At 41.4% G+C, this 12,950-nt stretch overlaps 1 protein-coding gene across 2 annotated transcripts in view; it reads right to left on the bottom strand.

The window, feature by feature from the left end:
* Positions 1–306: 306 nt before the first annotated feature.
* orc3 (origin recognition complex, subunit 3) overlaps positions 307–12,950 on the bottom strand; it is an 88,226-nt gene continuing 75,582 nt past the window's right edge. For both annotated transcript variants that reach the window (XM_072249998.1, XM_072249990.1), the window contains exons 19-20: positions 3,720–3,799; positions 307–518 (exon numbers count right to left, since the gene is read on the bottom strand). In XM_072249998.1, coding sequence (XP_072106099.1) covers positions 413–518; positions 3,720–3,799 — 186 coding nt within the window. In that variant the 3' untranslated portion in view covers positions 307–412. The remainder of the gene's footprint in view (positions 519–3,719; positions 3,800–12,950) is intronic.

Consider the following 12,950-nt stretch of genomic DNA (forward strand, 5'->3'; position numbering starts at 1 on the left):
TGACTAAGAATGAGCATAGTCTATAAAAGTGTACTGCATCACAAGGCACCTTTGGTTGGGATTCCCACTGAATAAACTACACAATTGCAAAACTCATGCTGCGCTAATTTTAAAGCAGTAGCTTTTATCTGTAATTGTATTTTTGTCGATAGGTGCCTAAAATTCCCTAGCTACCTGGTACTATTAATTCAGAAGGAAGCAGAAAGAGTTCTGCAGCAGGTTGGTGTCTGACAAACGTATAACAATGTATGCCTGGCCCTTGCTGCCTGTTAATGTGAAGACAAATTGTTTTCAAAGCCCAACATCTGAAATAATCATTTTATTAATTAGTACAAACATAGCAAATTCTCCAGGTCTAGCACAGGTACATTTTAAATACAATAAGAAATCTTTTCAAGACTTAAAGCTACAGTCAGAAACCACCCCATGTTAGCCTTGCTACATGATCAGTCTTCTGTTTTGTTGGCTTAATAAAGCCCAAGAACTCCAGCTCAGAAACTGCCCGAATGAAACGAGCACTGAAAATAAGTCAAGGAAATCATGGTTCAGATGTTAATACAGTATGTAGATCACCATAAGATTGCCATCCTATAACTAAATACTTCCCATATTTCATTTTTGTTACATTCTTTATTGAATCTTCCAGGACACAGACTAACTGGCAGTGACACTGAACAGACTGGCCAATTACTCCCACTTACCTGCTTCTTTCTCATAGCTTTATGAAATTTTAAATTTAACCTCATTTGGAAAAAAAAAATTGATTCTAATTTCCTTGAGGCAGAAGAATAATGTACTGTCGCTGGAGATAAGAGGTAGGAATAGTGAAGGACCTCAAGCAAAATTTAGATGATCCACTGAAAATAATACTTTTTATTTATTTCAGTGGGAGAACTCCATAGATTTTGTATGTTATAACAGTCTATTCACATAACTACAACGCGACCCAAAGACTTTAATATAGGCACCATTAGCTGCTTTTATTAAGTATTCATTAATATAGAAGCCTAACAATCACATTTTTAAACAATGGGGTCCTTCCCATAAATTAATGGACAAATATTTCTCATTCAGCAATATAAACAAGGCTCGGGCTAGCACCATGAATGAATGCATCATGTGATGTTCTATGGTGACTGAAATGCCATGTTGTTTTGATCAGTATTTTATTATCCATTACTGGGTTTCTGTAATTACATTCCCTGGCTAAGAATATTGGCCCTGACTGCAGATAGACAATGAAACAGTCTGATGATCACATGCTAAGACACAAAAGTATGCTTGGCCTATAAAGCAGAGAACTGAGAGCAGTGAGAGCACACAAGTGGATCTGGCAATTCTCTGAAAATAAACCTCTGTACCACAATTAGAAACACTCCAGTACATAACTGATTTCAGCTTTCACAATAACAAGAAATGATTCATATCCACATCCTGGTAACCAAATGGAAGATGACAAACAGTCCTTAATAATGTAAAACACTTTAAATTTAACTTTACAGTTTATTTGCCATATTTTGCCCAACCAGCCCATGCCAATTAAAGCTGATCCTATTTATTTACATTTTACCTCTAGTCTTCTAAACCTTTCCGATCTATGTACTTGTATTTACGTCTTTTAAACATTGTAATTGCCCCCATTTTTACATTTGCCTTTGGCAGTCCATTCATATCCCACCCTCCATGGAAAAACTTGCCCCTCGAGTCTCCTTTAAATCTTTCGACTCTCACTTTAAACCTATGGCCTCTAGTTTTAGACTCAACTATTTAGTGTTTCTATGCCCCCTCTTGATTTTATATAATGGGGTGAAGTTTTTTTTTTTAAAAAGTGCATGTGCCCAAATTGGCAACAATCTTCTAAAAAGGACTCTTGCATGAAATGGTAATTTTGTGCAGATTTATCATTTATTTATGAATTAGTTACAATAATTATGGATTTTTAAGAATAAAGGATGAGTCCTGTGCTCATCTACGTATATTCAGTTTTTAAACAAAGTACAACAGACAGATTGAAATAAATGAAGCATTTCAGTCAACCTGTTCAAAAATTATTTTAAAATTACAATTGAAAATACTCATGGAAGCAATAAACCACATACAGTATTTACCCTTATTATCACTGAATATTCAGTGTCCACCCACAAATGTCAGCAGAAAAAATACAAGTAGAGTGAAGCCAGTGGCAATTGGCCCAACCGTTTACTATTCACATACTGACGAGTACACCAGGATTTCAAAGCACATCATCCTACATTCCATATTCTGGTAACCATATAGCTGGGGCCAAGCTGGAGTGAGTGGCTCCCTGTCAAAACATCTCACTGCTCTTGGGTTCTAAAAAATGATTCACTGCTTCATTTGATTGTAAAAATAATCATTATGTACTGTATCTTCATTATGGGTGGGGCTTAAAGAATCAAGGGGCAGTACTGCATGCCATGTGCCAAGTTTTTTCACGGCAATCTTGGGCATGTGTGCCATAGGTTCACCACCCCTGCTTCGATAAGGTCCCCTCCTTTATTTAATTTTAATTTAATATAGTGATGCAGAGTCTCTGTTAGTGCTTCAGCAATTTCTTCCTTCTCACATTGGTCCTGGATGTACTTCATCACACATCACGGATTTATCCATCTTTATCCAGCACCTTCTCTGTTGTAATGTAGATGTTTCAGGGCATTCCTATTCTATTTCATGAATTTCTGGGCTTCTTGACCCTCTCCACTATAAATATTGCTAAGGATACCCAACATTTGAGTAGCTCATCCACCTTTTTGGATCCTATATTACTTGGTAGATTTAGTCCAGATCTCTTAAGCACACAGCATTTCAAACACAAACCCAGTCAAAAATCAATGTCCTAAGCTGGAGTATTGAGTAATTGATCTTTTCAAGCAACAAGCAAACTATCTCAGTTACCAGTATAAGGTAAAGGTGATGAAAATATTCTTCAATTATTTTCACTGATTCTAAACTTTGAAGGAAATGGGAAGTCAGTAAGAGTAATGAATGGAATTAAAACTAATTCTACTCTCCTGAGATCTTCCTTCACCACCAAACAATTCCAAAGGGCTCTCAGTTAATCATTTCTATTATGCAATATGCAACACACTGTTTAATAACACGTCGTCAAGACAGTGATCACTGGTTTGTATCATCCACTTGCAAAGCTGCAAAATGCAATTAGCTGAGTCCACTTATGCACATTTACTTTAATTTAAACTATCAAGGGCTGGGCTGCATCCACTGGATTGGTATGAAATATATGAGATGTACATTTGGCCAGTATACCACTCTTCAATCAGTGCCCAATCTAGACCAGGACAACAAAGATTAAATGCTTCTTTAAGTGGATCCTGCATCAGATTCTCAAGTGAGGAAAACCTATCTGACTGCTTTGCAGACAGAACTGAAACTACAATGCACAGGCTGGAACATCTGCACAAGCACATACACGGGGACTCAATCTGGCAAATACAAGCCACTTGAGTGACATTACTTAATTTATTGACTATCTGAAATACAATGGATAATGACTTCTGTATCTTTGGTAGTGTGATGATAGTAAATTCTTGCAGTACAACTATCTTCAGGATTACCCAATTGCTAGGAAATGTTTCTTAAGCAGTATGCAAGATGATTAAAGATGTAAAAGGATATATTTTTAAAAGGTTACCCTTACTGCCATGGTTTACTGGCAAGAAAATGCACAGAAAGGATACTGTAGAATATCATCCACCTGTCCGTTATTTATTTTGTCTGAATCCTTCCCCTCTGCAGCACAAACCACGGTAGCAAATGCCTGGAAATAAATGTCTGGTTCAGTCAGTTAAAATAGCAGTACATAATACTACTGAAGTTCAAGGAGGTCCATACAAATATATCACCATTATTTTGGTATATCACAGCCACAAAGTTATTTTCAATGAAAGCCTCAACATACATTTTTCTCAGAAATTTAACCAAAAAACAAAACAGATATTTAAACTTGTGAAACTCTAAAATGAAAAGCTTAATGCATTACTAGTAGTATATTACATCACTTGTACTGAGGTAGATTTTGCATGCCTTTTACTAGCAGTTCCCTGAGAACCACCTGTTCTCCCCCGCTCATGGCCTATGCACGTGGAGTGGGATGGAGAAGACAGATGCTAGCAGATATCGTGGGCAGGTAGCGCCGCAGTTAGCGGGACACTATCACAACTCAGGGCGTCAGAGTTCACAGTTCAATTCTGACATCATCTGTAAGGAGTCTGTATGTTCCTCTTCATGAATGTGTGGGTGCTCTGGCTTCCTCCCACGTTCCAGCTGGTAGGTTAATTGGTCATTGTAAGTAATGCTGTGATTAGGCTAAGGTTAAATAGATGAGTTCCTGGGTGGCACAACTCGTTAGCCCATAACGAGCCATAACTTGTTATTCCATGTTGTATCTCCAAATAAATAAATAAATGAATGATGAATGAATGAATGAAAACTGGTAGCAAAGCAAAGATGTGCAGAGAAAAGGGGGTGGAGACACTTTGCACCCTGCCCCTCAGCTTTATATTAGAGAAAGCTGGCATACGAAGTATACGCAGAATAATAAGAATGAAGAGGCCAATCTTTAGGAAAAAAGTCAATGGAAAACTGTGAGTGATGCAACAACAGCTACAATAATATTTAATAGTAATTATAATGGCATGTTGCATTAGTAAGTCATTTCTGTTGCATCCTTCATGGACTGTCTACACCACTTGCTGCCTCAGTAAAGGAGCCAGCACAATCAGCACACCCGACATTCTCTCTTCTCCCTCCCATCGGGCAGAAGACACAAAAGCCTGAAAGCACATACCACCAGGCTCAAGGACAGACTTCATCCTGCTGTTATAAGACTACTGAATGGTCTCCTGTTATGAAAGGATGAAGTCTTGACCTCACAATCTACTTTGCTATGGCCTTATTGTCTAGCTGCACTGCACTTTCTCTGTACTGTAGTACTTACTCAGTATTCTGTTATTATTTTACCTTGTACTACCTCAATGCACTGTTGTAATGAAATGATCTGTACAGTCATTATGAAAGATAAGTTTTTTACCTTAACTTGGTACACGTGACAATAATGAACTAATTTGCCAACTTAATATTTAGTATTTAGCTAGTCAGATTGCATTTGCACCGAAAGAGTTAAACATTCAAGTGAATGATCTATTATCAGTATTGGACCTGTTGCAACACCAATTCTACCATTTTGACCCATTTTAATGGGAAAACTCCAAAGACTTTGTGTGCTATCAGAGTTTTAAAGTGCTCGAATTATTACTGCAGTAATAGACAATAGATGCAGGAGTAGGCCATTCAGCCCTTCGAGCCAGCACCTCCATTCACTGTGATCATGGCTGATCATCCACAATCAGTATCCAGTTCCTGCCTTATCCCCATAACCTTTGATTCCGCTATCTTTAAGAGCTCTATCCATCTCTTTCTCGAAAGCATCCAGAGACTTGGCCTCCACAGCCTTCTGGGGCAGAGCATTCCATATATCCACCACTCTCTGGATGAAAAAGTTTTTCCTCAACTCTGTTCTAAATGGCCTACCCCTTATTCTTAAACTGTGGCCTCTGGTTCTGGACTCACCCATCAGTGGGAACATGCTTCCTGCCTCCAGCGTGTCCAATCCCTTAATAATCAATAAGATCCCCTCTCAGGCTTCTAAATTCTAATGTGTCCAAAACTTTATTAAGTGGTGATATTACTTTTGATTATAGTGAAATTCATGACATTTTACAATACAAACTGTCTCAAAAAATAACAGAAATTATTCCTATTTAGCAATGGAACAGGGTTCTTCGGTGAGCTTGGTGAGTAAATGCATCACGTACAGTGCTTATAAAAAGTATTCAACCCCCTTGGAAGTTTTCATGTTTTATTGTTTTACAACATTGAATCACAGTGGATCTAATTTGGCTTTTTTTGGGACACTGATTAACAGAAAAATATTTCTTCCTGTCAAAGTGAAAACATATTTCTACAAAGTGATCTAAATTCATTACAAATATAGAACACAAAATAATTGATTGCATAAGTATTCACCCCCTTTAATATGACACACTATATCATCACTGGTGCAGCCAATTGGTTTTAGACGTCACATAATTAGTTAAATGGAGATCACCATGTGTTTCAATTGACTGTAGTAAAATTACACCTGTAGCTAGAAGGTCCAATTACTGGTGAGTCAGTATCCTGGCAAAGTCTTCACCATGAAGACAAAAGAACACTCCAAGCGACTCCGTGAAAAGGTTATTGAAAAGCACAAGTCAGGAGTAGGAAGTGTGACGCCAAACCAAGTTATCAGACGATTGATGCTAATGAGAGAGATAAGAGAGACAATGGAGAAATGTTCAAAATGTTAACGAGAGAGGAGAGAGAGATTAACAGAAAAGAAACACAATTCAGCTATTGACAGACCGGTTACTTTGAACCTGAACTGTTTGAAGTTTGATGGACAGGCGATACCCCAGCCGGAGGATAAAAAGAATAGGTTCGCTAAGGCATGGGACACACCATGAGATCACGAGATAACGAGACCCTGGAAGAGCGATGTGCCCCCACAAGTTGGTGAGAGTTTGGAGGTCCGGTTTGCGGGAACCGACCATAGACTCACAGGGTGTACAGGTACGATCAGTGGGAACCTGGTGTGTGTGTCCGCCCTTGCCTGGGTGCCGGGTACACCGCGGAAGAAAGGTCGTATCCGGAACGGAGGGGTCACAGTCGGTGACCACAGCGGGATAGAAGACATCAAAGGGTCTGCCCGAAACCAACTGCGAGGACATCAAAAAGGTCTGCCTGAAACCAAATTGCATCTCTCTCTCTCCCCTACGGCACAACAGCGATTACTGTGAACAGTACCAAGCTGAACTGAACTCTGCGTCACTTAAGACTGATCATTTTACCCCTAGACTGCGATAGAGCTTGGTTTGATTCCTATTACCCTAGTTCTGCGTACATGCGTGTATTATCATTGCTAACCTGTTGCATTTATATCCTTACGATTAGAGTACTGTGTTACTGATTTCTTTAATAAAACTTTATTAGTTCCTAGTAATCCAGATTCCAACGAGTGGTCCATTTCTGCTGGTTTGGCAACCCAGTTACGGGGTACGTAATAGAAGGCTTTAGCTCGAGAGGCTTCGGCGAGCAGGGGCTGAGGACGAGCCTGCTCCCAGTGAGGTAAGGCCGGGTAAGTTCCTTTAATTACTCTAATTAACTTAGCAGCAAGTAATGGAGGCAGCAGTTAGGGCAGTAGAGTGCTCCGTTTGCAGTATGTGGGAAGTCAGGGTGAGCACAACAGTCCCTGATGACTACACCTGTAAAAGGTGCATCCAGCTGCAGCTCCTGACAAACTGAGTTAGGGAACTGGAGCTGGAGCGTTGCTGGATGAAATTCGGATCATTCAGGAGGTAGAGGCAGAAATAAACAGGAGTTACAGGGAGGTAGTCACCCCTAAAAGTCAGGAGGCAGGTAGCTGGGTGACTGTCGGGAGAGGGAAGGGGAATAGACAGAAAGAACAGAGCACCCCTGTGGCCGTTCCCATCAATAATAAGTATATCGTTTTGGATACTGTTGGTGGGGACGACCTACCAGTGACAAGTTGCAGTGGTTGCGTCTCTGGCACCCAGACTGGACCCTCAGCTCAGAAGGGAAGGAGGGAAAAGAGGAGAGCAGTAGTGATAGGGGATTCGATAGTTAGGGGTACAGATAAGAGGTTCTGTGGAAGAGATTGAGAATCCCGGATGGTCTGTTGCCTCCCTGGTGCCAGGGTCCACGATATCTCAGATCGAGTTCTCAGTATTCTCAAGAGGGAGGGTGAGCAGCTGGATGTCATGCTCCATGTAGGGACTGCACCAGGGCAGGAATGGATTTTCAATATTCCTGGATTTCAGTGCTTTAAAAAGGATAGAGAGGGGTGGCATTACTGGTTAGGGATAATATTACAGCTACAGAAAGGGTATGGATAGAAGTCAGGAACAGGAAGGGAGCAGTTACTCTTACTGGGAGTATTCTATAGGCCCCCGGTAGCAGCAGAGATACCAAGGAGCAGACTGGGAGGCAGATTTTGGAAAGGTGCAAAATAACAGGCTTATCGTGGTTGACTTTAACTTCCCTAATATTGATTGGCACCTGATTAGTTCCAATGGTTTCGACGGGGCAGAGTTTGTTAAGTGCGTCCAGGACTTAAGATCTAGTATTAGATAACGAACCGGGTCAGGTCACAGATCTCTCTGTGGGTGAGCATCTGGGGGACAGTGACCACCACTCCCTGGCCTTTAACATTATCATGGAAAAGGATAGAATCAGAGAGGACAGGAACATTTTTAATTGGGGAAGGGCAAATTATGAGGCTATAAGGCTAGAACTTGCGGGTGTGAATTGGGATGATGTTTTTTCAGGGAAATGTACTATGGACATGTGGTCGATGTTTAGAGATCTCTTGCAAGACGTTAGGGATAAATTTGTCCCAGTGAGGAAGATAAAGAATGGTAGGGTGAAGGAACCATGGGTGACAAGTGAGGTGGAGAATCTAGTCAGGTGGAAGAAGGCAGCATACCTGAGGTTTAGGAAGCAAGGATCAGATGGGTCTATTGAGGAATATAGGGTAGCAAGAAAGGAGCTTAAGAAGGGGCTGAGGAGAGCAAGAAGGGGACATGAGAAGGCCTTGGCGAGTAGGGTAAAGGAAAAGCCCAAGGCATTCTTCAATTATGTGAAGAAAAAAAGGATGACAGGAGTGAAGATAGGACTGACTGGAGATAAAGATGGGAAGATGCGCCTGAAGGCTGTGGAAGTGAGTGAAGTCCTCAATGAATACTTCTCTTCGGTATTCACCAATGAGAGGGAACTTGATGACGGTGAGGACAATATGAATGAGGTTGATGTTCTGGAGCATGTTGATATTAAGGGAGAGGAGCTGTTGTTGTTAAAATACATTAGGACAGATAAGGCCCCGGGGCCTGACGGAATATTCCTCAGGCTGCTCCACGAGGCAAGGAAAGAGATTGCTGAGCCTCTGGCTAGGATCTTTATGTCCTCGTTGTCCACAGGAATGGTACCGGAGGATTGGAGGGAGGCGAATGTTGTCCCTTTGTTCAAAAAAGGTAGTGGGGATAGTCCGGGTAATTATAGACCAGTGAGCCTTATGTCTGTGGTGGGAAAGCTGTTGGAAAAGATTCCTAGAGATCTGATCTATGGGCATTTAGAGAATCATGGTCTGATCAGGGACAGTCAGCATGGCTTTGTGAAGGGCAGATCCTGTCTAACAAGCCTGATAGAATTCTTTGAGGAGGTGACCAGGTGTATCGATGAGGGTAGTGCAGTGGATATGAGCTACATGGATTTCAGTAAGGCATTTGACAAGGTTCCATACGGTAGGCTTACTCAGAAAGTCAGAAGGCATGGGATCCGGGGAAGTTTGGCTAGGTGGATTCAGAATTGGCTTGCCTGCAGAAAGCAGAGGGTCGTGGTGGAGGGAGTACATTCGGATTGGAGGGTTGTGACTAGTCGTGTCCCACAAGGATCGGTTCTGGGACCCCTACTTTTCGTGATTTTTATTAACAACCTGGATGTGGGGGTAGAGGGGTGGGTTGGCAAGTTTGCAGAAGACACAAAGGTTGGTGGTGTTGTGGATAGTGTACAGGATTGTCGAAGATGGCAGAGGGACATTGATAGGTTGCAGAAGTGGGCTGAGAAGTGGCAGATGGAGTTCAACCCTGAGAAGTGTGAGGTGGTACACTTTGGAAGGACAAACTCCAAGGCAGAGTACAAAGTAAATGGCAGGATACTTGGAAGTGTGGAGGAGCAGAGGGATCTGAGGGTACATGTCTACAGATCCCTTAAAGTTGCCTCAGAGGTAGATAGGGTAGTTAAGAAAGCTTGTAGGGTGTTAGCTTCCATAAGTCGAGGGATAGAGTTTAAGAGTCGCAAGGTAATGATGCAGCTCTATAAAACTCTGGTTAGGCCACACTTGAGAGTACTGTGTCCAGTTCTGGTCGCCTCACTATAGGAAGGGTGTGGAAGCATTGGAAAGGGTACAGAGGAGATTTACCAGGATGTTGCCTGGTTTAGAGAGTAAGGATTATGATCAGAGATTAAGGGAGCTAGGGCTTTACTCTTTGGAGAGAAAGAGGATGAGAGGAGACATGATAGAGGTGTACAAGATAATAAGAGGAATAGATAGAATGGATAGCCAGCGCCTCTTCCCCAGGGCACCACTGCTCAATACAAGAGGACATGGCTTTAAGGTAAGGGGTGGGAAGTTCAAGGAGGGATATTAGAGGAAGGTTTTTTTTACTCAGAGAGTGGTTGGTGCATGGAATGCACTGCCTAGTGTAGTGGAGGCAGATACACTAGTGAAATTTAAGAGACTGCTAGACAGGTATATGGAGGAATTTAAGGTGGGGGGTTATTCGGGAGGCAGGGTTTAAGGGTCGGCACAACATTGTGGGCCGAAGGGCCTGTACTGTTCTATGTTCTATGAGATGGGTACAAGAATATTTCCAAGTTACTAAATATCCCTTGGAATACAGTTAAGTCGATCATCAAGAAATGAAAAGAATATAGAACATCTGAAAAACTGCCTAGAGCAGGCAGTCTTCAGAAACTGAATGACCGTGCAAGAAGGGAACTAGTGAGGGAGGCCACCAAGTGACCTATCACAACTCTGGAGGAGTTATAAGCTTCAGTGGATGAGATGGGAGAGGCTGCCTATTCGCCTGTTGCCCGGGTGCTTCACCAGTCACAGCTTTATGGGAGAGTGGAAAAGAGAAAGTCCCTGTTGAAAAAAACTCATGGCCAAAGTCAGAGGCCAGTCCTCAATTCAATTGCGAATTTGTGGCTGGACTTGAAAAGAGCTGTTCATTCATGATCCCCATGCAATCTGACAGAGCTTGAGCAGTTTTGTAAAGAAGAATGGGGAAAAATTGCAGCGTCCAGATGTGCAAAGCTGATAGAGAACTATCCACAGACTCAAGGATGTAATTGCTGGCCAAAAGTGCATCTCCTCAATACTGACCTGAAGGGGTAAATACTTATGCAATCAATTATATTGAGTTTTATATTTGTAATTAATTTAGATCACTTTGTAGAGATCTGTTTTCACTTTGACACAAATCTTTTTTCAGTTGATCAGTGTCAAAAAAAAAGCCGAAATTAAATCCACTGTGAATCAATGCTGAAAATTTTTATAGGCACTGTATGTTAGGACCAAGGTGGTCATATTCAGTTTTAATCAATGGTTTATAATCTTTTGTGGTGTTTTTCTGTGATTACAATTCTGGATGAGGAAGTATTTGAAAAGAGAGCCACATTAGACTGCTGTAAATAGGCATTGAAACAGTGTCTATGGATCACAGGGTAACTAAAGGAAAGCGTATGAGGTTAAGAAGTGAAACTTACAGAGAAGCTTTGAGACAGTTTATAAGTGAATTAGACAATGCCATGCAATTGGCCTCTTTACCACAAACATATCTGATCTCAGCTTTCACAACAACAAGAAGTGATTTGTAGCCACATCCTGGTAACTAAATGGAAGATGAGAAACAGTCTTACATAATAAGAGCCAGTTATAATCACAGTAAGTGAAATTTAACCAAGGATGCAAGGCATTTAGAGCAGCATATGCAATGTGTGGGATCCTAGGTAATTGTTATCCAGCAATCTGAAGCACACATTTCAAAAACAAACGTGGGCAAAATTTAAAGCTGACGTCTCATTTTAAAGTCTTAAGATGCTTTAGGTCTTTGAAAGCAAGCCGCAAACTATCTCAGACAACAGTTCAAGGTACTGGGAATTTCCAGTTACTTTCACCGATTGGAGTGAAAACTGATTATATTCTCCCCATAGGATTCTTTTTCAGCATCAAACTACTCTGAAGAATTAAGTCCAAATTTTCTACTTCAGGATGCACTGCACCACTCATTATGTTCAATGCTATATGGTCAAAACTGAGCAACACACGCAATATGCTGGAGGAACTCAGTAGATCAGGCAACATCAGAGAGGAATAAAACAGTTGACATTTCCGGTCAAGGACCCTCACCAGGACTGAAAAGGAGGGGGACAGAAACCAGAATGTGATTGGGGGAGGGATGGAAGAGGAAGGAGTACGAGCTGGCAGGTGATAGTTGAGACCAGGTGAAGGGGAAAGTGGGTAGGTGGAGGAGGGGAATAAAGTAAGAAGCTGGGAGGGGGTAAGTGGAAGCAGTAAGGGGTTGAAGAAGAAATCTAATAGAAGAGGACTGTGGAGGGAGAGTTCAACTGACCTCCGTATCCATTGGTAAGCTTGAACAACAGGCCAAATTTAGGACTCTCTGGCTCACAGAATTCAAAAGAAGAAAATAAAATTCCTTTGACTCAGGATTTGAAGCTGGGGATAACGCTAACTCCTTCAATGTTGACCCTTAACTTACCTCCATCCTACTAGCCACAAAGATCCGGTGATATGTATCCTAAGCAGGTCTCATTTACTAAGCCTGACACCATCTTCTCACAAGCAGCAGACCGGGACAAAGGATATTTTAACTACATTTCACAGGATGATAAATGAGGACAGGAATATACATAAATGAAAAATATCAAAGCTGAAATATAGTCATGGAGTACGAAAGCAGAAAACAGACACCTTGGCCCATCTAATTCATACTTACCCAATTTGCCTAATCCCATTTACCTGCACTTGGACCAAATCCCTCTAAACCCCTTTCATCCAATTTCCCTTAAATGCTACATTTGAACCACATCTACCACTTCTGCTGGCAGTTGGTCCACACTCACACCACCCTCCAAGTGAAAAAGTTTTCCCTCAGATTTGCTTTGAAAATTTCACCTTTCACTCTAAACCTACAGCCTCTAGTTCTAGTCTCACTTAATCTGGGTGGGGGGGGGAAGAGGAGAGACTGTAAATTCAAATCTCCCCTTCTTCT

Source organism: Mobula birostris, chromosome 2 (genome assembly GCF_030028105.1).
Source record: "Mobula birostris isolate sMobBir1 chromosome 2, sMobBir1.hap1, whole genome shotgun sequence".
NCBI lineage: Eukaryota > Metazoa > Chordata > Chondrichthyes > Myliobatiformes > Myliobatidae > Mobula > Mobula birostris.